The 27677-nt window shown below is 37.9% G+C and overlaps 1 protein-coding gene across 1 annotated transcript in view; it reads right to left on the reverse strand.

Annotated features, from left to right (window-relative positions):
- CPO (carboxypeptidase O) overlaps nucleotides 1-25165 on the reverse strand; it is a 32956-nt gene extending 7791 nt beyond the window's left edge. Inside the window, exons 1-7 of the mRNA XM_089328732.1 lie at nucleotides 25041-25165; nucleotides 11186-11285; nucleotides 9630-9731; nucleotides 6653-6757; nucleotides 5354-5464; nucleotides 4220-4310; nucleotides 2410-2612 (exon numbers count right to left, since the gene is read on the reverse strand). Of these exons, the coding sequence (XP_089184858.1) occupies nucleotides 2410-2612; nucleotides 4220-4310; nucleotides 5354-5464; nucleotides 6653-6757; nucleotides 9630-9731; nucleotides 11186-11285; nucleotides 25041-25138 (810 nt within the window). The 5' untranslated portion in view covers nucleotides 25139-25165. The remainder of the gene's footprint in view (nucleotides 1-2409; nucleotides 2613-4219; nucleotides 4311-5353; nucleotides 5465-6652; nucleotides 6758-9629; nucleotides 9732-11185; nucleotides 11286-25040) is intronic.
- Nucleotides 25166-27677: the final 2512 nt, after the last annotated feature.

Raw genomic sequence — 27677 nt, forward strand, 5'->3', positions numbered from 1 at the left:
AGATAAACAAAGTAGCACATGTCGTAAGAATGAATAAATTGGAATCGTTGTGCCTTATTTGTAGATATATAGAACAGTGATGCCACTATAGAAAGCAGCGTTGTAATTCTTCAAAAAGTTTCCAAGATATGGGGCCAGTGCTGTGGCATAGAGGGTAAAGCCACTGCTTACCGTGCCGGCATCTTGTATGGGCACTGATTCAAGTCCTGGCTGCTCCACTTCCAGACCAGCTCTCTGCTATGGCCTGGGAAAGCAGTGGGGGATGGCCCAAGTCCTTGGGTCCCTGCACCTGCGTGGGAAACCCAGAAGAAGCTCCTGGCTCCTGGCTTCAGATCAGCGCAGCTCCAGTCATTGCAGCCATTTGGGGAGTGAACCAGCAGATGGAAGACCTCTCTCTCTCTCTCTCTCTCTCTGCCCCTCCTTCTCTCTCTGTGTAACTCTGACTTTCAAATAAATAAATAAATCTTTAAAAAAATTCCAAGATATGAGTACTATATGATCAAGCAATTCCAGTTAAGTCATCTTTCTGTTTTGAAGGGTTCCACATCCACAGACTCAACCAACCAAGGATCAAAAATATTAAGGGAAAAAATTGTGTCTGTACAAAATACATACAGACTTTATTTTCTAGCCATTATACCTTAAACAATATGGAGTAACAACCAATAGATAGCATTTACATTATTTTAGGTGTTTTAAGTAATCTAGAGAGGACTTAAAATATATGAGAATATGTTTGTAGATTCTGTGTAAATGTTATTTCATTTTATATAAGGGAGCATCTGCACACTTTGGTATTCACAGGGGGCCCTGGAACCAATTCCCTGTGGATACCAGGGGATGATTATGTATACAAAAGAATTGAAATAAGAGTCCTGAAGTGATATTGTACTTCTATATTCATAGCAGCATTATTCACAGTAACTGAAATGTGGTAGCAACCCCAGTGCCCATCAGTGGATGAATGAATGAGCAGAGTATGGTCTATACATTCAATAGACCGTTGTTCAGCCTTCGAAAGGAAGGAAATTCTCACATATACCACATGGATGATTTTTTTTTTTTGACAGGCAGAGTTAGACAGTGAGAGAGAGAGAGAGAAAGAGAGAGACAGAAAGAAAGGTCTTCCTTTTTCCGTTAGTTCACCCTCCAAATGCTGCTACTGCTGGCGCGCTGCGCTGATCCAAAGCCAGGAGCCAGGCGCTTCCTCCCAGTCTCCCATGCGGGTGCAGAGCCCAAGCACTTGTGCCATCCTCCACTGCCTTCCCGGGCCACAGCAGAGAGGTGGACTGGAAGAGGAGCAACCGGGACAGAATCCGGCGCCCCAACCAGGACTAGAACCCGAGGTGCCGGTGCCACAGGCGGAGGATTAGCCAAGTGAGCCGTGACGCTAGCCATGGATGAGTCTTGAAGATATGCCAGTAAAATAAATCATCCATAAAAAGGTGAATACTGAACAATTCTGAGCATATATGTTATCTAGAGTAGCCAAATTCATAAAAATACAAAGTAGAATGATGGTTGCCAAGGGTAGAGGTATAGGGTTAAACGAGGAGATGTTAATGGGCATATAGTTTCAATTACCCATGAGGAGAAAATTCTTGCCATTGATTACACAAGAATGTGAAATATTGAACCATACCTTTGAAAATGTTAAGATGGTAAGTTGGATGTTATGTGTGTTTTACACTTAAATTTTTTAAATAAAAAGATAGCAAATATTATAACAATTCTATTGTACTCTCTCTTTGATTTGTAAAAAGTTTCACCAAGGAGAAAAGGGCCCAGTCCTTTTCAGCAATCCCAGCCCCCAGTGCTTGGGTAAGCACAGCTTTGGAGAAGAACGTGTACCTCAGATAATGCAAAACACAGCTTCCCTGCCTCAGCTTGCATTTCATGGGCACTTCCCCTCACAAATATTCCGAGGCAAATATTGGAGGAAGAGTTTAGGATAAAATAGAGCATTGTGTTTAGCAGAGAAGAGAGCAGATATTATTTAGCTGTGTTATTTTAGATATGCCATATTCTACTAACAGCTGGCAAGTTCTTTAAAGCATGGTTTAAAAGCTGTAATTGCTGAATGGAGCTTTGAGAGAATTTACAGAAATGAAAGCATATTCCTACAGATTATTAACACAATCATCTCATTTATATTATAGACAAATACCTAAGATGCCTCCCTACTTGACACTTTACGGAACAGGTAGTTAATTAACATAGGTAAAGCTGCATTTAACCCGAAGCCTCCACCAGGCGCTTGGCAAAGAGCAAAAAGCAAGAAAAAGAAACTGAAGATGAGCAGAGAGAAAAAAGGGGGGGCTGGAGCCAGCCCCTGGAAATGAAAGTCAGTAAAAGGAAGACAGAGGTCTTTCTGCAGTTATTCTTAAGGCCATGTCACTGTGGACTTACCAGTTCTTCATGGTTACTTGATTTATTTTTGGTGTAGCCATATGGCAAGAGAATGTACTGCCCATAAGAGTGTATGGTCAGGAAACACACAATGTTCTCCTTCTGGCTCTCTACAAAGCTGGAGACAGCCTTAGTCTCTGGTTCAGACGCTGGTCCTGTCCCACAGAATGTTAAATCTTGGCAATTTTTAGATGCACCAATACCTGAAATATACAGGAAACCACAAAGATGGCCTCAGGATCTCTGTTTAGAAATGACTGAGAGCAAGAACTCATCAGTGCTCGGGGAATCCATGGATTGTATCAGGACTTGCCTTTGGTTATCTACTTGAGTCTTAGCTAAATTGGTGAACTTGGACAGACACTAAAGGACGATTTTTCAAGGAGGAACACAAAGAGGTGGGAGAGATGATGTTAAAGATTTAGAAACATTGGGACTGATTTTATGGTGTCAATGATGTAGCAGGTAAAGCCATCACCTGGAAAACCAGCATTCTATATGTACCAGCTTGTGTAGCAGCTGTTCTACTTCCCTTCCTGCTCCCTGCTAATGGCCTTGGAAAGGCAGCAGAAGATGGCCAAGTATTTGGGCCCCTGCCACACACATAGGAGACCCAGATGAAGCCTTGGGATCCTGGCTTCAGCCTGGCCCAGCCCTAGCCCTTGGGATCATCTGGGGAGTGAACCAGTGGAAGATCTCTCCCTGTTACTCTCTCTCTCTGTAACTCTGATTTTCAAATAAATAAATATTATTTAAAAAGAAATGATTTAGAAATATATTCCATGCTTGTATGACCCTGCAGGAAAGATGCAAATAAAATGACATTTCAATATTCTGTTTAAAGCTGAGGGGACTCTGAGACAAATGGTTAAGACTGAGTTCTTAAATTCCTAGGTCAGGCTCTGATAGTTATAGTGGCCCATATTGCTCCTTCAATGTCTTACTTGCTTAAGTTTCATTAGAGCTATTTTACAAGGACATAAAGCAATTTGACCTCCTCATTTATGATAATAAGGATCATCAATTGAACACCTCTTATATGCTAGGTACTCAGTCCCTTCTAGGTAGAAGTAGATTAGATTACACTGAATTTTCACAACAGCTATTTTTATGGTGACTCACCCACGTTTACAGAAGAGAAAAGTAAAGCAGGAAGATGAAGCCATTTTTCAAAATTACCACTATTAGATCTGAATTTTAACCCTTGCCATCTGGTTAATGGTGATATTCTTAACTATTCTTGCCTCTTTATATACTTCCAATTCATTGAATATGTTAATATTTGGAAGCACGAAAAAGTGTGCTCTGTTTACTGCCCCCTTTGCTACTATAAAATAATCTCCACAAGAAAATTTTTTTGGAATTTTCTTCTTTCTTTATGACAATACATATATTTTAAAGCAAAGTGATGTATTTTAAATATTTGTATAAGAAAGTACTTAAGAAAGTTCATGGAAAATGCAATTCAATGATAAGCTTATTTTGATGTAAAAATATTTTTAAGCCATGCATAACTTTTTTCATAATACGCATTCCTGTGAATGTGTTGAAGTCTCCTCGTTTTCACACTAATCTACTTTGTCATTGTTTAGCCAGCTCTCTTGAAGGCAGCTCTGCATCTGAGAGCTGATAGCTCTTGCTATGTAGATAATATCATTCCTTTTAGAGGAAATAAACCTGTTCAGGAAGTCCAGAAAGTGGTATGAAAAAGACCTTTATTTTCATAAATTATACTTTTAGTAATTCAACTCTTCATTTGTTTATTTGCTCTATTTTTGTTCATCAGCTCACCTACTAAACATATACTTACTACACCAGGATGCATTGAAATTTCTGTTGAGATCTGTCCCAAAACATGTGCCATTATCATGGAGTGAACGGGATTTCCTCCAAAGACGATCCTGTAACAGAGGAGCCCAGGGATGTTACCATCCTGAGGTTTCATAAATCACGGCGTTAGTGGTGAAAGGTGGCCCTCAAACATGAGGAACATTCTGGAAGAATTTGCCTTTCACATGATGAGATTTGTTGTACATAATTTTTAGTCTTGCAGATGGGCTAGCAACCCGAATAACAGGAACATTTCAACCAAAAGTGTAAACAAATTGGAGGAAGCAGTGTGGTCTTTCCCTCTCGAGAAGATTAGCAGTGCCTGTGGACGTGATCTGCTTACTCAGACCAAGCTTCAGGGTCAGTTTGGGGTCCAAGTGATACAGATGAAAAGAAAATATCTTGAGAGAGGGAAATTGGAGGTGTATCAGAGCTGGTCTCTGCACACTTCTAAAAGCTGAAGGTGAATGCTTGAGATGGAAATAAAGACAAGTTTCACCAGGAAAGCTCAGAGGGAGGAACGTGATTCACACGCCATTCTGGGAGGAAAACCCCGTGAAGGGCCTTTGAGAGAACAGTGGAGGAGTCACACCATGACTCTTTCTTGTAGAGTGATGAAACGTCTTAAAGAGAAAGCTGTTTACTACATGAAAAGAATTTAGAAGAGGTTTGCCCCCTGTGTGAATGAATACCTTGAAAAGCATAGGCTAGTTTAGCATCTATATCCCCCTCATCTTCATAACTGACTTGCAGATACAGGTTGGTGTCTGAACTTTATATCAATAGAAGCCCTACTGCATAGCAGGCAATCCACAAGCATTAAGAGGAAGCAGGAGGAGAAAGGACCAATCTGATGGTGAGACTGGGAACATATCAACAACAAAGAAAAACTTGCTCTGGACTTCACTTCCAAAAGGCCTTTGCTCCCTCAGTCCCAAAGTTGGTTTTGATTGTTTGCATAACAAATTTTGAGGAGAGTTTTTCCTATTACTAATGGGGGATTCTTTCTTCACACGGGTAAACATTTTTCTTATAACCAGCAGGAATGAGGTCAGAAGAAGGAACCCAAGTGGAGCTTAGGTCAGTGCATCCCAGGACATCTCAATGTACTCACAGTGGTCCAAGAATAGATGTAACCATCAATGTTGAGAACTGGAAGCACATAGAAGTCCAGGTTCCTGAGAAACCTGATTATCCTCAAGTCATTTTTATAATTTTGTAGGAGCTGGAAATTTAAGAGAGAAATATCTGGCATGATCCATGGAAGAGCAATCTTTTCCCCTTAATTTTCTGCCAATTTCAACTTCATTGTAAGAGGTGATTGCACCTCACACCCCCGTCCTTCACCCCCAACTACCACAACTACTCCTCAGCAGTCTTAGTTTTTATAGTTGTAGTTCTCAAACTTCATCCTACATCACAGTCACCTGGAGGGTCCGTTAAAAACAGATAGCCTCAGCTCCATCCTCTCTTCCCATCCTCCCCCTGCCCCTATGAGTTTCTAACACATTAGGTTTGAGATGGGGCCCAAGGATTTGTATTTTTAGAAAGTTCCCAGTTGATGCTGATGTTGTTAGTCTGGGGACCATATTCTGAGAACTACTCTGCAGGATTTTTTTTAATGTTTGGATTTTTAAAAAGACTAACCAAAAAGAATATTGTTTTTAAACGTTTCTTAATCCCTCAAGAGTATGCTATAAGCAACTCACAAAAATATTGCTGTGCTAGGTATTTTCCATATGCTAAATCTCTTAATCTACAGAACAGATACATGGGACAGTTATTTCCTATGCCTTTCGCAAATGAAAAACTCAGGATCTCAGGGCCAGAAAGTTTTCCCAATGCTGTTAGAGACAGACTTGTCTTTAAACTATTCTCTGACTCCCAAGAGACCTCTTCTTCTACATTCAGATATTTTTTACCCTCCAATAAAAACGAGGCAACTGATTAGCTCTGTAAAGAGTTGCATTACTAGCCGGCGCCGTGGCTCACTTGGCTAATTCTCCGCCTGCGGCGCCGGTACCCCGGGTTCTAGTCCTGGTTGGGGGTGCTGGGTTCTGTCCCGGTTGCTCCTCTTCCAGTCCAGCTCTCTGCTGTGGCCTGGGAAGGCAGTGGAGGATGGCCCAAGTGTTTGGGTCCTGCACCCGCATGGGAGACCAGGAGGAAGCACCTGGCTCTTGGCTTTGGATCGGCCCAGTGTGCCGGCCGTAGCGGCCATTTGGGGGCTGAACCAAAGGAAGGAAGACCTTTCTCTCTGTCTCTCTCTCACTGTCTACTCTGCCTGTCAAAAAAAAAAAAAAAAAAAAAAGAGTTGCATTACTAACCTGTGATTGGGGCATCGATTCTAAGTAGCCAAGAACAACAGATATTTTATGGGCTGGTTTACCATTATGAGGAAGCTAAAGACACTTACTTCTTTCACAAACCATTGGCAAAAAGCTGGGGCAATCCATTCCCTGGCATGAATTCCACAGTCCATCCAAATGCTCTTCTTGGGGTTACTGGATGGTTGGCTGATCTGGAGGGGAGATCCATGCTGCATTACCAGTCACTTATTATCCTAAGTCATTGTGCTTAATTATCAGCTTTTTTATTTTCCCTAGAGGTCCCTTTGTTACTTCTCTCTGTAGTTTAATGGAGGCAAGGATGCTGATGGAGACACCCACCGATATGACACTTTCCTCTGCTAATTTTGTTCTCTTGCCATAACCTTGGTGGTGGTTTTAAGGACCACCGACTCCCTGTGGCATCCACCCAAAGCATGGTCTTCCCTATACGCTACATTAGTCCCTAACTAGAAATAAAAGCATAAACATCAAGTCACAAGCATTTGTAAGTCACAAGAATTTGTAAAAGCCTTATAAAACCTTTAGGCATATAATTTTCTCAGGGTGGTAAAGTGCACAAGAATCACAGGTATTTTAAAATAAAATATTCTTTATTTACACTTCTTGAAACCATGAGCAGATCCAAATACAGAGTATCTTGCAACACATACTGCATTCTTTTTCCCTCAGAGATTGCTCTACTCTCAGTCCAATTTTCTTTCTTCTCTCCTCATCCCATTTATTACTCTTACATATCTGTGCACTCATTCCAGCAAGAAAGGTCCCCTCCTCTTTCAAAGCATTGAGTAGACAGGAATTAATATGGCAATTGTGGATTCTCTTTGGTGAAGAAGGGACTGTGAACACATCCAGTTTTAACAGTCTCATCTGTTTTGGATTTGGAAATGGCCTAGACTAGCGCTATTTGTGAAAGCCATCAGGAGTTGGACTGATGAAAGCTCTCTTCCTCCCTATGAGAATCTTATGAATTGAGATAAATGTCTGACCAGATTGATCATATTCAAGGAAATTCCTCATTTCAGCCTCACTTATTTGCCAGTGCTTCAAAGAAAATTCCTAATCCCTCTCTTAATTTTTTTATAATTATCCTATTATGCATATATGTATGTTAATTTTATTTATTTTGATTGCCTCCTTATTATGTACTCTTTCTACTCTTTATTATATGCCTGGGGCAGAGAATAAATTTTAGAAGTATTTTTGGCTGACTTTGCTCAGAGTTTGACAGCCTACTTAAAATCAAGTAGGCAGGATTCCCATGCTTAATATATCAGGCAATCGTTCATTTAATGCCTGGATAAATTATATTTCTGAGCCAATACATTATTTGTAGTTGTCAATAACTTTCAAATGTAGAGCTGTGCTCTTAAATGAACATCTACAAGTAATGACAGGGCAGTGGACTAATGATTATTCTCAATGCCAGTCTCATGTTAGTCTTTAAGAGTTGTCGTGGACAGGCAGTATCAGCAGCACATGGGAACTTGTGAGAAGAGTATTATGACAGGCAGCCATTTAGCCCAGTGGTTAAAATGCATACATCCCACATCGGAGTGCCTAAGTTCAATTCTCAGGCCCAGCTCTTGACACCAACCTCCCCCAAAGCAGAAACAGTAGTGATTGGATTCCTGCTACCCACATGGGAAAAATTGTGTCCCTGCCACCCCCTTGGGAGACCTGGATTGAGTTGCCAGCTCCCAGCTTCTGCCTGGCCTTGCCTCTGTTATTGAGGGCATTTGAGTAGTGAACAAATGGATGGAAGCCCACTCTTTTTCAAATAAAAATAATATTTTTCATTAAAAAAATCACTTAGAAGAGGGCTTGTAAAAGCAGATCATTGGCCCCCACCACCCGGAGTTTCTGATTCAGTAGAATAGTGGAGGGCCATGAGAATGTGCATGTCCAAGTTCCTAGGTGGCGCTGCCGCTCTGGGGACCATCCTGTGAAAAGTACCGGTTTGGTGCAGGATTGTCAACTCTGGCTGCGCGTTAGGATCACCTGGGGAGCTTTCAAAGCATCTTCAACCATCCTGAAATAATTAAGCTTCATCTCTCTAGGCAGAGTCCAGGCATCAGGATTATATGACAGCTCCCCAGGTGATTTTAATGTGCAGCCAGGATAGAAAAATCACTATTCTGGGAGTCTAGAAGTCCTGGTCTTGTGGGAAAGCAGTTATTTGGCTATTTTATCCACTGACATGCAAAACAGGAAGGAGTATCTAGTGACCTGATTCCCCTCTGGTTATGGTATTCTCTGGTTTTATAACGTTGCACAGATCGCTTCTCTTCTCTGGATCTTTGTTCCCACAACATAAAGTGAAGGAACCAAAAATGAAGGTTTCTGTGGTTTTAAAATATTTTAGTGGAGGGGCTAGCATTGTGGCTTAGCGGTTTAAACATCCAGCTGTAATGCTGGTGCTGGTTTGAGTCCTGGCTGCCCCACTTCTGATCCAGCTCCCTGCTAATGGCTTGGGAAAGCAACAGAAGATGGCCTAAGTACTTAGGCCCCTGCCGCCCATGTGGGAGACCCAGAAGAAGCTCTTAGTTTTGGCCTGGTCCAGCCCTTGCTGTTGTGGCCATTTGGGGAGTGAATCAATAAAGCAGAAGACCTCTCTCCCTATAGCTGCCTTTCAAATAAATAAAACTAAAAAAAAAAAAATTTAACTGGAAAAAATCTCTTTAAAAAAGAACATTTTACAAAACAAAACAAAAAATGTAAACTCGAAGTGGAAAGCATACTGTCTCTAACTGGAGCATGTGTGGGAAATCGACCACTTCTGGTCCCTGCTGTTCTTTCCATCTTACAATTATAATCATACCCAGTCACCCAGTTCTCTTTACTCATGAGCTTGATTCCACAAGATGATTAAGCTTTTAATTTGAAGAGCCCGGTTTGGAGTAGAAAAGGAGAAGTCTTTCCACACTGGCTCTTTCAGCCTTTCCCACATTTCTAATTAAAGTCCTGATAGCAGACAAATATCCATAGGTTTGAAGAGGGAGGCTTCCTTTGCTCATGTGGTTAATTCCCAGCCTTCTCACTCACCTTCAGATAATACATGGGCCGGGTCTCATAGGTCATTCCCAGGAAATGCTGTGTCACCACGTCTGTGTACTTCTCACTTATCTGATTCATCCACTGATAGATCTGAAATAGTCAGGGAAGACTTGGTTATCAATGGGAAGCTTACTGACTCACCTGTGATTAAGATAATCAGCCATTTCTTTCAGTAAGACATTGAACTCTGCACTCTTTGCTTGAGATTGCAACCTCTGTGTAGAAACAAAACAGAAAACTAAATCAATGAATTACTTCCTCCTTCTCCTTTCCTTTAAAGATCTAGTTTGCCACCAAGCCATAGGACATCTTGTTAAACTTTACAAATAAGATGTAGAGGATTAGCAATTTTAATAATGCACCAATCACACTTCATAAATATGGTGTAACAACACATCCTTCATGTGGCCACCAGATTTAACTTTCACATGGCACTCAATCATGCCAGAAAAATTTCAGTTCAGCTTTAGTTTGCAAGTTCTTCTGTCTTTATGAATTCCAACAAGATCCTTTGCTAACGTCCATGATTCTGAGGTTAGAGAAATATGGTAATTTCCTTCCCAGAAATGCCAACAGAGTTTCTAAATCAAGCTCAAAATAATCATCTCAGGTCCACTGAGTAGACCTGAATAGATACTGATTTAATTACAAATCTTGCACCAAGCTTGGAAGAAGTCTTGCACTTTTGTTTATAAGTCCATAACATGGGTTTCCAAAAGGGTGAATGCAGTAAGAAAGTTTTAAGACATTTTAAGACTGTTACCAACATGTTACAAGACCTCTTTCACACTCAATTTCTATACAGTTGACATCTCTGAATGACAACAACCCAGGGTTATGGCAAATAATAGTTAATTCTGGATAACAAATATACTACCAGAAAATTTTTATATCTTAATTGATACTCATCATAGAGCATCTATAGATAAAATGCACTATTATAACAATAATGATACTTAAGTAGCTATCTACATAAAGAACAATAGCTTATTACATGGGTATCTTTGAATGTCTATAAGGTGACTAGATCAGAGACCTGGAATTCTAATTTTCCCCCTTATTATGCTAAAATGCCTTAAGTCTTGGGTTAGCTACAAATAACAATGAATAGCAGCAGTATCTATCACTTATTCTTGCTTAATTAATAGAAGTATAGTTTATTTCCGAGATCGGTTGCGTTCAGGATGGTATGGCCGTAGACGAGAAGTATAGTTTATTTCATTGACTCTCATAACTGCCGCAAGATAGATACTACTTTTTCTATTTCACAAATGAAGAACCTGAGGACCCCTGGAATGTTCATTTCTTTCTTTTTCTTTTTTTAATAATTTTTCCTTTTACTCCATATCACCAGATTTTGTAGTTTCAATGCTGGTGGTTCTGGTAATGTTGATGTTTGAGAATCCTTTGAACTCAGTGCCAAGGCAAATAACCCCAGATTCTAAGTCTCTCTAGTTCATAGATGTTAACAATGAACTATCCTTCTCTGATCCTAATGTAGGCTGTAGGCTGTCACCAACCTTCCCCCGGGTGTCCTTACTCACCTCTTCCATGGAGTGATACTTGTCATAGGAATAGGTCTCCAGGCTCCTCCATGGACTCACTGTCTTGTCCACAACCTCTTCCCCATGCTGTGCTAAGGATCTACAAAGGGAAGAAAGTAGGATGGAAAGCAATGAAGAAACTGGGATATCCTGAGAGTTAAAGGTTGATGAAAAAGGCAGCAGAAAGCATTGTGCACAAAATTTGGAGGGCACAATTGTAGGGTGAATGTATCACTCCAACCCTTCAGTTAGGCTGGGATAATTCAATATGATGTTGTAGATTAAAAAAAAAAACTTTGAAATTTGTAAAACAGATAATAGCTAACATTTATTGAACTGCAACTTACTGTGATACATGCACTGTTCTAAGCAATTTAAATCTCGTTTTACTTCTCTTTAAAACTCTGAATTGGGTACTCTCATATCCATTTCAGAAATGAAGAAGCTGACTCAATAAAGAAATTGTTATTGCAATTTAAACCCTGATACCATGTCCAAAGAGCCTACAATATTAACCACTGCACTGAATATAATGGCTATATTATATTCAGTTATACAATGGTTTGTCTTAAAAAAATAAATGAATGTTGTAAGCATTTTTAGGTTGACAAGAAAATTAAGGGAAAAATTCGGATGATACCCAAATATCCCCCATCTGCTTGACTCTCACACACAACCCTCCTCACTATGGACATCCCCTCACCACAATGGGACATTTGTTTCAACCAATGAACCTATGTGTATTCATCATCACTCAAATCCACAGTTCACAACAGGGTCACTCTTGGGGTTGTACTTTTTTTAGGTTTGGACAAATGTTTGATAAAATATGTCTACCATTATAGCATCATATGGAGTAGTTTTACTGCCTAAAAATCCTCAGTGTTCTGCCAATTCATCCCTCTCTCCACCTCATTGCTAACAGCTACTTATATTTTCACTGTCTCCATCATTTTGCCTTTTTCAGACTCATACAGTATATAACCCTTATAGATTGGCTTCTTTTACTTAATAGTGTGCTTCAAGTTTCCTGCATGTTTTGTCATGGCTTGATACCTCATCTCTCTCTTAATGCTGTATAATATTTCATTTGCCACAGTTTATTATCTACTCATCTTCAGAAGAGCATCTTAGTAGTTTCCAAATGTTTCCAAGTAGTTAGAAATATTCATGTATAATTTTTTGATATGGATATTTAGGTAAATACCAGAGTTAAATCGCCACATCATATAGCAAAAGCATGTTTAGTGTTGCAAGAAATGGTCAATGGTCTTCCAAAATGGATGTACCATTTTGCATCCCCACCGGCAATAAACACCAGCAGTGAAGGAGAGCTCTGTTGCACCACTTTGTCTTCAGCATTTGATGTTGCCAATGTTTTGGATTTGGACCATTTTAATAGATATGCAGTGCTATCTCATTGTTTTAATCTACAATTCCCTAGCAACAGATGATAGAAAACATCATTTCATATGTTGATTTGCTGTCTCTTTATCTTCTTTGCTGAGATATATGTTCAAGTCTTTCGCTCAGTTGTAAATCAGGTGGCTCTTTTTCTTACTGTTGAGTTTTAAGAACTTAAACAACTCTTCACTTCAAAGTATATTTTGGGTAATAGCCCTTTATGACATGAATGTTTTGTTATTATTTGGCTGGTCTTTTCATTTTCTTGACATTTTCTGTCACAGGATAGAGGTTTTTAATTCTAATGAAGCTCCGCTGATCAGTTATTTGTTTCATGGGTTGCATCTTCTATATTGTGTCTTAAAAGTCATCACCATAAATTAAATGCCATCCAGTTTTTTCCTCTATGCTATCTCATAGAGCTTTATGGTTTTGCACTTTACACTCAGGACTAGGATTTGTTTTGAGTTAATATTTGTGAAGGGTGCTTGTGAATGTATAGTTATTGGGGCCAGACCAGACATTTACTGTTCAAAAGATACTTTTTTGCTTCCTTTTATTATCTTTGCTCTTTTGTCAAAGACCAGTTGACTATATTTATGTGGTTCTATTTCTGAGCTTCCCGTTTTCTCCTATTGACCTATTTGTCAGTTCAATTGCCAATACCGTATTGTCTGTTACCTTATGTTAAGTCTTGCAATTAGGAATACTCAGTTCTCTGATTTTGTTCTTCTCCTTCAATATTGTATTAGCTATTCTGGCTATTAGTTATTAGCTATTCTTTTGTTTCTCCAAACTTTTTACAATCTGAAGAGAAAGCATAGTCTCCATACAAACTTTAGAATCAAAAAAGTTTGCCTTTAATCACAAAAAGTCTTGCTGGGATTTTGATTGGGACTGTGCTGAACCTATAGAGAAAATTTGTGAGGAACTGGCATCATGACAATATTGAGTCTTTCAGTCTATGAACACAGAATAGATCTCTACTTATGTAGTTCTTCTTTGACATATTTAGTTAGGATTTTACTATTTTTTCTCTATAGATCTCATACAAACTTTGTTATATTTATAGCTAAAAATTTCATTGGGGGTGAGAATATAAATAGTAACATGTTGTATATTTCAAATTCCACTTATTGCTAGTATTAGAAAATGGGATGAGTTCGCTGACTTCGATCTTATTCCGACAGGGTCATAGTCAAAGTGGAAGTTCTCTCCTCCCTTCAGAGAAAGGTACCTCCTTCTTTGATGGCCCTATTTTTTCACTGGGATCTCACTCACAGAGATCTTTCATTTAGGTCTTCTTCTTTTTTTTTTTTTTTTCCAGGGTGTCTTTGCTTTCCATGCCTAAAATACTCTCATGGGCTCTTCAGCCAGATCCGAATGCCTCAGGGGCTGATTCTGAGGCCAAAGTGCTATTTAGGACATCTGCCATTCTATGAGTCTGCTGTGTATCCCACTTCCCATGTTGGATCGTTCTCTCCCTTTTTGATTCTATCAGTTAGTATTAGCAGACACTAGTCTTGTTTGTGTGATCCCTTTGACTCTTAGACCTATCAGTGTGATCAATTGTGAACTAAAATTGATTGCTTGGACTAGTGAGATGGCATTGGTACATGCCACCTTGATGGGATTGTATTGGGATCCCTGGCACAATTCTAACTCCACCATTTGGGGCAAGTCCGATTGAGCATGTCCCAAATTGTACATCTCCTCCCTCTCTTATTCCCACTGTTATACTTAACTCAAAAGGCTTCCATAGCCTTGGCAATTCAAATAGCCTAGGGATATTACTGATGCCATAAACAAGAGTGTCAAATTGTTAAGTCAACAACAGGAGTCACTGTGCACTTACTCCTCATATGGGATCTGTCCTTAATGTGTTGTCCAATGTGAAGTAATGCTATAACTAGTACTGAAACAGTATTTTACACTTTGTGTTTCTGTGTGGGTGCAAACTGATGAAATCTTTACATAATATATACTGAATCGATCTTCTGTATGTTAAGATAATTGAAAATGAATCTTGATGTGAATGGAATGGGAGAGGGAGCGGGAGATGGGAGGGGTGTCAGTGGGAGGGAAATTATGGGGGGGGGAAGCCATTGTAATTCATTAACTGTACTTTGGAAATTTATATTTATTAAATAAAAAATAAATTAAAAAAAAAGAAAGAAAATGGGATGAGGCTGGCGCCACGGTTCACTAGGCTAATCCTCCACCTGCAGCACCAGCATCCCGCGTTCTAGTCCCTGTTGAGGTGCCGGATTCTGTCCCCGTTGCTCCTTTTCCAGTCCAGCTCTCTGCTGTGCCCTGGGAAGGCAGTGGAGGACGGCCCAAGTACTTGGGTTCTGCACCTGCGTGGGAGACCAGGAGAAGCACCTGGCTCCTGGCTTTGGATCGGCGCAGTGCACTGGCTGTAGCAGCCATTTGGGGGGTGAACCAACGGAAGAAGACCTTTCTCTCTGTCTCTCTCTCTCACTGTCTAACTCTGCCTGTTAAAAAAATTGAGCACCAACCAGGAAACCTGTTAAAATGAAATGAACACTATGAGAAATGGTGACTTGATCAGCCCTCACCCTGACTGTTGATGAGCAACTTGATATGTTATCCCTCTTAGTATTTTTTTTGTTTGTTCTACTTAATACTTTTGGTTGAATACTGTAATCAATACACAATTCTTCTTAAGTGCTGAAACTTAACTGAAAAGAGATTGCTGTTAAATGTAAGAGTGGGAATAAGAGAGGGAAGAGATGTGCAATTCGGGACATGCTCAAGCTGACTTACCTCAAACAGTAGAGTTAGAAACATACCAGGGGATTCGAATTCAATCCCATCGAGGTGGCATGTACCAATGCCATCTCACTAGTCCAAGTGATCATTTCTGTTCACAATTGATCATAATGATAGGACTAAGAACTAAAGGGATCACATAAACAAGAATAGTGTCTGCAAATACTAGCTGATAGAATCAAAAAGGGAGAGAATGATCCAACATGGAAAGTGAGATACACAGCAGACCCATAGAATGGCAGATGTCCTAAACAGCACTCTGGCCTCAGAATCAGCCCTTAAGGCATGCGGATCCGGCTGAAAAGCCCATGAGACTATTTCAGGCATGAAAAGTCAAAACACTCTGGGAAAAAAAAAAAAAAAAAACCCTAAATGAAAGATCTCTGCGAGTGAGATCCCAGTGAAAAGAATGGGTCATCACAGAAGGAGGTACCTTTTCTGAAGGGAGGAGAGAACTTCCACTTTGACCATGGCCTTGTCTAAATATGATCAGAGTCAGTGAACTCAGAGGGCTTCCATAGCCTTGGCAGCTCATGACAAGAGCCTAGGGTGATTACTGAGGCCATAAACAAGAGTGTCAATTTGTTAAGTCAACAACAGGAGTCACTGTGCACTTACTCCTCATGTAGGATCTTTGTCCTTAGTGTGCTATACATTGAGATTTAATGCTATAACTAGTACTCAAACAGTATTTTTCACTTTATGTTTCTGTGTGGGAGCAAACTGTTGAAATCTTTACTTAATGTATGCTAAACTGATCTTCTGTATATAAAGAGAATCGAAAATGAATCTTGATATGAATGGAAGGGGAGAGGGAGTGGGAAAGGGGAGGGTTGTGGGTTGGAGGGACGTTATGGGGGAAAACCATTGTAATCCATATTCTGTACTTTGGAAATTTATATTCATTAAATAAAAGTTTGAAAAAAATGAAAAGATTTAAAAAATTTAAAAAAAGAAAATGGGATTACTTTAATGTGTTAATCTTACATCTTATAACTTTACTATAATTATTAGTTCCAGGAGCTTTTGTTGCTGTTGAATCTGTTTTTCTTTTTCTTTTTTAAAATATTTTTTATCTGCACTCCTATGTTTATTGCCGCATTTTCTTTCTTTTTTTCAAACTTTTATTGAATAAATATAAATTTCCAAAGTACAACTTTTGGATTATAATCTCCCTCCCACTCACAACCATCACATCCCCCACTCCCTCTCCCATCCCATTCTTCATCAAGATTCATTTTCAATTATCTTTATATACACAAGATCTACTTAGTATTTACTAAGTAAAGATTGCACCCACATAGACACACAAAGTATAGAATACTATTTTAGTAGTAGTTTTACCATTAATTCACATAATACAACACATTAAGGACAGAGGTCCTACACGGGGAGTAAGTACACAGTGATCCTGTTGTTGATTTAGATTCTGTTTTTCTACACACACAATAATGTCATCTGATAAAAAGGGTCATTTTTATTTCTTCCTTCACAATCTGCATACCTTTTATTACCCTTGCTTGTCTTACTATATCAGGTAGGCCTTCAATTCAATGCTAAAAAGCAGTGATGAGAATAGACATCCTTACCTTGATTGAGCTTAGTGGGAAATTTTCTATGTTCTCACTATTACTCATGCTGTTAGCTACAGATTTTTGGGGGCTGTTCTTTATCAGGTTGAAGAAGTTGTTCTTTTCTTTTATAATATATAATATTGGATTTTGTCAAATACTTTTACTGTTTATTGGTATTATTGTGTGACTTTTCTTCTTTAACTTGTGGATGTGATAACATTAGTTGTTTTGAATGCTGAACCAGCCTTGCATAACTGGGATAAATCTTACTTGGTCATGCTCTATAATTCTTTTTATACATATATTGCTGGCTTTGATTTGCTAGCATTTGTTGAGGATTTTTCTAGCTATGTTTATGAGGGATTTTGGTCTATAATATTCTTTATTTACCTTATCTTTGTTTGATTTTGACTTGTAATACAGCTGGCCCTGTAACATTTTTTAGGACATATTGTCTCTGCTTCTATCTTCTGTAAGAGATTTACAGAGTTGGTATAAATTCTTTTTTAAATGTTTGGCAGAATTCACCAGAAAACTCATTTAGGCCTAGAGCTTTTGGTTTTAGAAATTATTAATTATTCATTCAATATCTTTAATAGATACCAGCTTATTCCAGTTGTCTCTTTATGGTTTAACAGTTTGATAAAACTATTAAGTATCTTATCTATGCCACAAATTGTGCTAGAACTGAAGAGCTCACATTTACACACAGTATGTAATTTCATTCTTACCTCAACCCTGGGTATTGTTACTGTCTATATAGTTTGCAAATGAGGAAGCTGAGGTCAAGAGAAATTAAGTAATTTGTAAAGAGTCACAGAGCTAGTAAGTCGTACAGCTAGTACTCTATGACTAAGCCACACAAACATTTGATGAATGTTCTAGTTTTCTAGATGAAAGGCCTTATTGAAGCAGAAGTGGAGTTATATTTTCATTATGACAGCATACTAACTGACAATTCATTTACCCAGAAAATATATGTAGAGTGATTACCATATTAAGGGGACCAGGGAATGAGATTTTAAAGATACTAGAGTGCAAACTTTTGCATAGTGATCCTGAATAGCAAAGAATTATGTTAGATATCTAATTAGCTAATATTGTAATGATTGTCATGCTTTTCCACATATTTTGAACAGTTACGGTATTGTTTCCTCTCTTTCTCTAAGCCTTCATTTCTTCATTTGTAGTAATAGTCCCTTCCCAAAGGATTCTTAAGGTCGTTAAATAAACTATTACATGTGTAGCTATTATTGCATTAATTGTACCTAGTAAATTACTAATAAATGTTAGGACTTTGTAGTCTGGAGCAAAAGCCTAATTTAGCTGTAATGGCATTAAAAATAAAATCATACAGATGATAATTTAGCCATCCTACTGACGTTATTCCCGAAGAGTGTCAAACTACAAAATGTTTTGATAGAATTCATTGTAACTCAAAATTCATTCATATCTACCTAAATCCAATAACTGGATCGATTAAATGTTAATCTTTTTATCTGGTTCATTTAGCATCATGTACCACAATTAACTACTCTGATGGAAATGAACTTCTCCTTGCAGTTCTACTACACTTATTTTTGTTAATTTGAATTTAACAGAAGCTCTTTGTCCTCAGACTTGTAAATATGTTATTACATTGTTGAATGAATTTTACCTTACTTAGCTTGTCCAAATGAAAAAAATCTCAAGAGAGAGGATTATCTAAATGACTAGTTACAAAATGAAAATAAATTTGAAAAGGAGATTAAAAGAAAAATGTTATTCAAATTGTAATAGTTGTTTCTTCATGTGATTTAGGGACTCATTTTTATTATTTACCAATCATTGTATTTTTTATTAAGGCACGGTGCATCAGTATGAGGAATTCCTACATAAATATACATACATTAGTGCAAGCAATATGTTGATGCTGATTGCTTTACAAAATTAGTATCATTTTATAAAAATATGCACATTTCCTAGTGTGCTTAAAATTCATAAAAATTGAATCTATACATAAATTTTCAGAAGCACATTTTATTACTTTATTAACTAACCAGCATATATATATATTTTATAATAATATTAGTTAACCTTTACTGAGCACTATATGCTAGTCACTGGTCAAAGCACTTTATATTTATCTTATTTAATCCATTCAACAACTCAACAAGGATGTACCCTTAGGACTTCATGCAAAAGTAGTAATAAGAGTAACAGAAAAGATTTCTTTGAGAGTTAAAAATTTACTGAACAATAAAACCTAATAATGGTGAAAAGCAAAATAACTTAGACATTAAATAACAGGATATGATGATCCAAGCTTCCTGCTAGTGTACCTGGGAAAGCAGCAGAAGCCCAAAGTACCTGGGCCCTTGCCACGCACTTGGGAGACCCGGGTAGAGTTCCAAGCTCCTGGTCAGCCTGGCCTGGTGTCCTGCTGTTGTGGCCATTTGGGAAGTGAATCAGAAAATGGAAGATTACTTCCTCTTCTTCTCTGTAACTCTGTAACTCTGCCTCTCAGATAGATAGATAGATAGATAAATTTTTTTTTTTTTTTTTGGACAGGCAGAGTGGACAGTGAGAGAGTGAGAGAGAGACAGAGAGAAAGGTCTTCCTTTTGCCATTGGTTCACCGAAGGCAGGAGCCAGGTGCTTCTCCTGGTCTCCCATGGGGTGCAGGGCCCAAACACTTGGGCCATCCTCCACTGCACACCCGGGCCACAGTAGAGAGCTGCCTGGAAGAGGGGCAACTGGGACAGAATCCGGCGCCCTGATCAGGACTAGAACCCTGTGTGCGGCACCGCAAGGCGGAGGATTAGCCTATTGGGCCACGGTGCCGGCCAGATAAACCTTAAACAAAAAGCAGGATATAAGGTGTGATAAAGTAGTGCCTGGATAACTACCAATTAAATGGAAAGAAACAGAAAATTTGAAATGCAAACACAGCCAGTAATAAATGGCTAATAGTTAAGTGCACCAGAACTCTTCTAAGAACTTGATACATACTCGTTTGATCCTTATGACAATCCTTAAGGTAACTATTATTATCCCTATTCTTTTTGTTTTCTGAAGACTTAGTTACATAGGTTAAACTATAATTACACCCTAGAAAATATCTTCAAATTTTACTTTGAACTGCCAAGAGAGGAAATATAAGTACCGGCATTAAGAAGTCACAAGAAAATAATTTTAACCCTGTTTGTCAGCATGGGAGGGGAGAGAAAGTGAAGAGGCTGTTTTTACCCTGCTCCCTTTTCTCCTTCCTCACACTGGTTCTGTGCCGGGTCCTGCTAGGGAACAACATCATGGAAGGTACTCTCATGACAGTGATGGGATCAAGGGCGGTGGCTGGTTTTTGTTCCTTCATTTAGTTTAGCGAATGCTTAAGTTTTTCTTTATCACAAGTGTCTACTCAATAGGATAGGAAAATGAGTTAAGTCAATCCTTGTTATCCTCAGAGGGACTGCTTCTAAGAGCATTGTAGATACCAAAATCCACAGAAGTTCAAGTCCCTTATGAAGAATGGCATGCTGTTTGCATATAATTTACTTTCTGGCATCCTACTGTATATGTTAAATCTCTATCTTACTCATAATACCTAATACAATGTGAAAGCTATGTAAATGGTCATTATACTATATTGTTTATGGAAAAATGACAAGAGAAGAAAAGTCTGTACATTTTCCATACAGATACCATTCTTTCTGGGTACCCTTGACCTGAGATTGTCTGAATTGGAGAATATGGAACTGGTGGATACGTGAGTCTGGCAGAACCTGTGAATCCAGAAGCTTGGCTGTATACTACAAAGCAGGACTTGCACCTGGTGAATTTCTGCTTCAATTGGACTTCAATACCCTGTCAATGTCACAAGAGAGGGAAATAAATTAAACACAATTGGTCTCTTTCAAGAACCAATATTTGGCTTTCCCCCATATCACAGCTACAAAACGTGTGGGTTTGTTTCTCCCTAAAGACAGCATTGAATGACTAGGTCCATGCACGATTCAAAAAAGTGAATGGGCTAGTATCTGAGTGAAAACATCTATTATTGAAATTGTTTATCATTTTTATACAAACCCTAGATACAATAATTAAACCTCAGAAACCATAATTCCTAGTTCAAGAAAATATTTAAACTATATACTTAGAAAGGCTATGCCCTGTTGCTTGGCGATTTCTTGCATGATACTTAATACATGTAGATAGGGAAGGGAAAACTGGCTAATTACCCAAATATCTCCAGTCTCATCTCACTGACCAAACAAAAAGATTATTGTACTTTGTGTATTTATTATAAATGGAAATTCCTAAAATGTTTTACAGAAAAATGAGCCTTTGGGGTGCATTATTAATAGATGCTGCAGATCAAAGATTGTCTGATGGAATTTTGACAGCAATGAATAAAGAGACAAAAAAAACCCACCATGAATATTGAAGAAAAATTTGTATTTTAAATACTTAGTGAAGAAGTAGTCTTGTGAATATTTCATAAGGGTAATGTATTTTCAATTTATTTCTGCTTACAAAATTCACATGTATTTAAAGTGGAAAATTTAGAAAGTATAGAAAGAAGGAAAAGGGGAAGAAAAATAGAAAAGAGAAGGAAGGAATAATCCTCACTAATTTCATTTCCCTGAATTAAATCTGTTTCACATTTCGGCACAATTACTATCAGTCTTTTGTCTATGCATACATTGTTCTTAATCATAGAAGATTATATCTGTACTTGTACAGAATTTGTATTCCTTCCTTTATATTCCATATTCTACCAGATACATTGCTTCAAATCAGTGAAAAATCTGTTTAAACATTATTTTTAATGACTGCATATTATTTGACAATAAATCCGTATTATGTAGCATCATTTATTTAAATATTTTCTTCTATGTTGCATATTAAAGCTGCTTCCATTTTTGTTTTTTTGCTATTGTAAATAACTCTGTACAAATAACATTTTTATAAATCTTTATTCTCATTGCTCAGTTTGAATATTTTTCAAGTCATTAGATTCACATTTCTAAATTGCAAATGGTTAAATAGACTTACATTTTTAGAGACTATTCATAATTATATAGGAAATAGCCTCCCTAAATTCTCAAGACAAAGATTACAACACTTGTAATCTTCATTAATTTTACATTTTCTAGATTACCATCTCTCATATGTTCTGTTGTGAATAAAGAACATCAAAACTGCAGCTAATCTGTGTTTTGAGTTGGTAAGAGTCACGCAGAGTGAACATTATTTTGTATCAGCAAATTATAATGAAAATAGAACAAGCAGATTTGAAATGTTTTCCTCAGGTGCAGTCATGAGTAACTGTCCAATGGAAGCCTTTTATTGGAGCCCCACTGCCTGAGAGCCTTGGCAATCATTCTCATTAAATAGAAGTGTTATGCATGTTCATTGTAGAATAATTGCAAAATGAAGAATAGTTGAGGGAAGGAAAAAAAATCACCAACCATAGATAAAAATCACCATTTTGGTATATATTGCTTCTTTTATTTTTCTAAGTATTTTACTTCATTTTGTATTCTGCATCTTTCCTTTAGTGTAAGACATGCATTTTCCTTTGCTACTAAAAGTTTTCACAATTATTTTTCTCACAACCCTTTTCCATATATCATATTTAGTCTGACAAGGGGCATTTAGATTATTTCCAAATATTACAATATTCATATCATATTTAAAGCTGTGTCTCAGTACATAAGACATCTTTGTAGTTTTTCTGTTCATTCCCTCATTGTAGACTTCTAGAGGCAGGGACCAGATCAAAAAACATGTAAATTTTAAGGTGCTTGATATTTTTAAGCTGCCTATTTTTTTTTTCATTGTTTTCCTGTGAAATTTGTAAGAGCTGTTGTCTCTAATTTACAGATGAAGAATTTCAGAAAGGAAGATAAAGTACTTTTCTATGAAGATTAGTAAATAATAGAAAAAATGAGGAAGATGTCAAAACAGATTTTGGGCAACACATAAATCCTGGACTCCCTTAACATATCTGAAATCAGACAGTCTATTAATATAAGGAACAAGCTGAGTTCACACAATTAATATGGAGTAAAATTCAGAGTGGGGTTCTTTATTCTGTGAAAGCAAGTTTATTGTAAAATCACTATAACTTGAGGCAAAAGAGGAAATACTTATTCTAACCACACATACTTCATGAGATCTGCTAACTGAGCAAAATATGATCTATGTGAAAAAGAGAAAACTTTATATGCATACTATGAGCACACACAGTTTAATAGAGCCACACAACGATATTTTGGTGAATGACAGATTACATATACAAGAGTAGTTCCAGAAGATGCCAACATTTCATAGTGGAGAGCTGGTTAATTAACAGTTCTGGCTGCTCCATTTCCAATTCAGCTTCCTACTAATGCACTTGAGAAGGCAGCAGAAGATGGTCCAAGTATATGGGCCCCCCCACCCATGTGGGAGACCAAGATGGAGTTTGTGTATGTCTGATCCAGACCTGGCTGTTGCAGTCATTTGGGGGAGTGAACCAGTGGATGGAAGCTCTCTCTCTCTCTCCCCCTCTCTCTCTTTGTTGCTCTACCTTTCAAATAAATAAATAAATACATGAGTATAACTTTTAAAAAAGAAAAAGTATGCAGATATCAATAAATGGATTAAAAAGATTATATCAACAAGTGACATCATAGTAGGCTTACTTTATATAAGTATATTAATATTTACAATGTTTACACAATGATGAAGTTATATTTAATATTTACAATGTCACACAATGGTGAAGTTATGGAAAATGTATTTCTCTGAATGCATTTGCATAGCGATGATCATAATATATATTATAAATTCAAAGAAATTATAATGCATTAAGAATAGGGAAAGACCATCAAAATGGGCAAATTATGTAAACAGGTGATTTATAAAATAATGAAATTGATAACAAACCCAAACAATTAACTTTATTATGAATCAACAAAATGCAAAGAAATCAATATCTGGTATTTTTCACTTATCAAATTGGCTGGAGGCCGGCACTGTGGCACAGCTAGTTAACGCCCTGGCCTGAAGCGCCAGCATCCCATATGGGTGCCGGTTTTAGTTCCAGCTGCTCCACTTCCTGTCCAGCTCTCTACTGTGGCCTGGGAAAGAAGTAGAAGATGGCTGAAGTCCTTGGGCCCCTGCACCTGCATGGGAGACCCAGAGGAGGCTCCTGGCTCCTGGCTTCAGATCTGCACAGCTCCAGCGGTTGCGGCCAATTGGGGACTGAACCATCAGATGGAAAACCTCTCTCTCTCTCTCTCTCTCTCTCTCTGGAACTCTGATGTTCGAGTAAAATAAATAAATCTTTAAAAACAATTGGCACATATTTAAGCGGTGCTTTCATACACTGTTGTTGGAAGTGTAAACAGAGGCAACACTCTGGAGAGCAATTTGGTAGGGTGCAGCCAAATCTTTAACTTTTTCTCAGTCTCTGACCCAGTAACTGTTTTTTATCATTTATATTAGGGAAAGGAGCAAAGATTCACAAAAAAAAATATGTAACTGATTGGTCATCATGGTATTATTTGTAAAAATGAAAAGCAGAAATTGGATAAATGATGAAATATGAGTTAAAACATGTTTTAAATGAATTAGAAATGCCACAGGTAATTTTCTATAACGTATTTTAACGTGTTTTTCTACAACACATGGAAACTTCCAGTAATACTACTGTATACACAATTAGCTATCTATGCAACCAAAAACATTAACAGTAATTATCTCTGGTTCAAATCACTTGGTAATTTTGAGCATTTTTCTTAGCAATTAGAATAATGTGATTTACCAATTGAGAAATTATAAAATACAGAAAACTATGAAAACATCTTTTTATAATTTTATTTTTGAAACCACAAAGCAAATCAATTGGTATATGTCATATATTGGGCTAGATGTTTGATAGATTTTTTTTCAATGATTATTAGAGTAATGTTCAACAGCAAAAATTCATTATTCTCAATTCATGGTGGTGTGTATGGGTAGGAACGAGGGAAAATCCAGCTTCACAAGTCTTGAAAAAAGCATTCCTTTGGACATTCTCAATCATATTAACCAATCCCTTTCCCAATTCACACTCACCTGTCATATCCTAGCACCCCAGGAATCAGCATGCACAAAAGGTAAAGAGTCCCAAGCAGAGTCTTCATTTTTCTGAAGGGAGAGCCAGAAAATCCCATGCCTATCTTGCGTGTCAGTGGACCAAGTATCTCTGAGATTGCAACATGATGCTGGCGCCCACAATTAAGATAAGTCAGTAAGTGGATGTCTCAGCATAAACACACTGGAGTAATTGCCCATTAACTCCATCACGTCCTCATAGTTGATAGTAGAAAACATTTTGCCATTTGATATTTCATTTCTCATCTGAAGTCAAATTTGTATAAGCTCTTGACTCCACCAGATCCAGAAAGAACTTTCTTCCCTATATTAAGTATAGGGAAGTATTTCTAGGAATCCCCATCACCTGTATTCAGGGTTGACCACACTTTCTCTTCCCTCCACACAGGTTTGCTGGGTACACTATATACGGTATCTTCTGCTCTGGTCATGGTGGGTATGGTAATTATTCATGCAGAACCTCCATGTCTCCTGTGCAAGCTAAAGCTTTATTTGGGGTCAAATACCTTCTCTTGTTCTGATGGCTGACAATCACTAGCTTCTAAAACAAACCAAAAAAAAAAAAAAAAAAAAAAAAAAAAAAAAAAACACAAAAACACATGTCTCTCAAAATCAGAGTGCTGAAGTCAGTTTGAATCCATTCCCAAGGGATTTCCCCTCCCTCAACATCCATCTCATTGCTGGGACTCTAGCAAACACACTGTGTTTTCAGACATACCTAAGATATGCCTGAGTTTCAAACAGAGATCAGTAAAGGTAAAGTCTCAAGCTAAGATTGCTGCTAAAGCTCTAATAGAGCAGGGCAAACTCCAGTTCAGAGTGAATAGTGAATGTAATAAGAGTCTTTACCGCTTGGGGGGTTGTGTCTCAGAAGCCCAATGAGGAAAGTATTTCAAGAAAGTGAGAATTACCCACTGAGCCAAATGTTAAGAAGTTGAGTCAGATGAAGACTGATAACTGATCCATCAAATCTAGCAGGATAGAGGCTACTGGAAACCTGGAAGGGCAATTTCGGTATGTGGGTGATAGGGAGGAAAGCCTGACTGGAGCTGATTAAAGAAGGAAGAAACTGGAAGCAGCAGGTATAGAAACCTCAGTCAGAATAGTTCATTAAAGATAATTACACCTTAAAGGAAAATGCTTTGTGATATTCTTCCATCACCTCTTCTAGTTGTAGTTAACTCAGAAATCTTGAATTTGGCACATGTGTGAGATGCACTTGGGATACTTGCATCCCATTTCAGAGTGCTTGGCTTTGAAAACCAGTTCTATTTCTGATTCCAGCTTTCTTGCTAATGCGCACCCTGGGAGACAGCAGGTGATAGCTCAAATATTTGGGTCCCTGGTATCCACTTGGAGACACAGACTGAGGGCTTGGCTCACAACTTCAGCTTGGCCAGCTCCATGTTGCAGGCACCTGGGGAGTGAACCAGCAGATGGAATATCTCTTTCTCTCTGTCTCTGTATGTTCTTTACATTTCAACTAAAATGAAAATAAATAAATAAAAGTGATTTAAGAAAAGCAATCTTGAATTTGAATGATGGTGCTCAGACTGAGGGATAAGGTGCAATATTCGCACAGCTCCCCTTTCCCCAAGTGAGTGGACAGACACTGCTGATTCTGGCCCAAGGATTGCAATGCCCCTGTTTGTTCCACAGAAGAAGAGTGGGACCTAGGAGTTAAGGGTGTCTTCTTGCCATTCTCATGCTCATTGAACAGGGACCAGGATGGACTCTGGATGAATAGATGCATAAGTAGTCTAAACAAAAAGCAAAGTTACAATACACTCCCTGTCAAGCAAATATGTATTTCCATGCCATTACTCTGAAGCAAAAGAATTTATAAATAAAAATTATAAGTATGTGGTCAAATAACACATACAAATTGTCAGTAGAAACCTGAAGATGATTTTTAAAATATATAGTGAGGACATTTGGCATTACTACACAGGATTTTCCTAGCAGTCACTGATAGTTGGATTTCCCTCAACCACCAGGTCCAATTTCACTGTAATATGTGGTCTCCTGCCAACCCCACTGGCCAAAGATGATCTCTCTGTAACCTTATGAAATGCAACCAGCAACCCAGAGCACTGGGGCCAATGAGCCGGAACCATGGGCTCCTCACTAACAAGGGTGAATTATTATCACCTCTTTCCTGGTGATTAGATTATTCCTTATCATTGTATTTTACAGTTTTATAGTTATCATCTCAGCACAATTTATCCATAATAGTAGCGTTTTATTATTGCTGTTTTATAGTTCTTATAGCAGTAAAATTTATTCTCAACTCTATTATTACAATATTCAACTACTAATGGAATTCTTGTTTTTATTTGATTGTGTTTTAAAGCCATAACAATAAAATTTACTCCCAAAAATATGACTTCAAGTTTTATGCTCTTTAAACAACTTGATAGAATGCCTGCAAACACATGTGGTTCTTTAAGTCACACGAGGGAAAGCCTGCCAAAGCATAAACATTGTTCTAGAAAAAAAGAAGGGAATTGGTTCTTATTATGGTGAAAGCTATGTTCTTTGATAGAGTAAGTAATGGGATGAAAGAAATAAAAGGACCTCAGGGACAGCTGATTTAGA

This window comes from Oryctolagus cuniculus, chromosome 3 (genome assembly GCF_051225735.1).
Source record: "Oryctolagus cuniculus isolate XC-2025 breed Fujian yellow rabbit chromosome 3, ASM5122573v1, whole genome shotgun sequence".
NCBI classification, from domain to species: Eukaryota; Metazoa; Chordata; class Mammalia; order Lagomorpha; family Leporidae; genus Oryctolagus; species Oryctolagus cuniculus.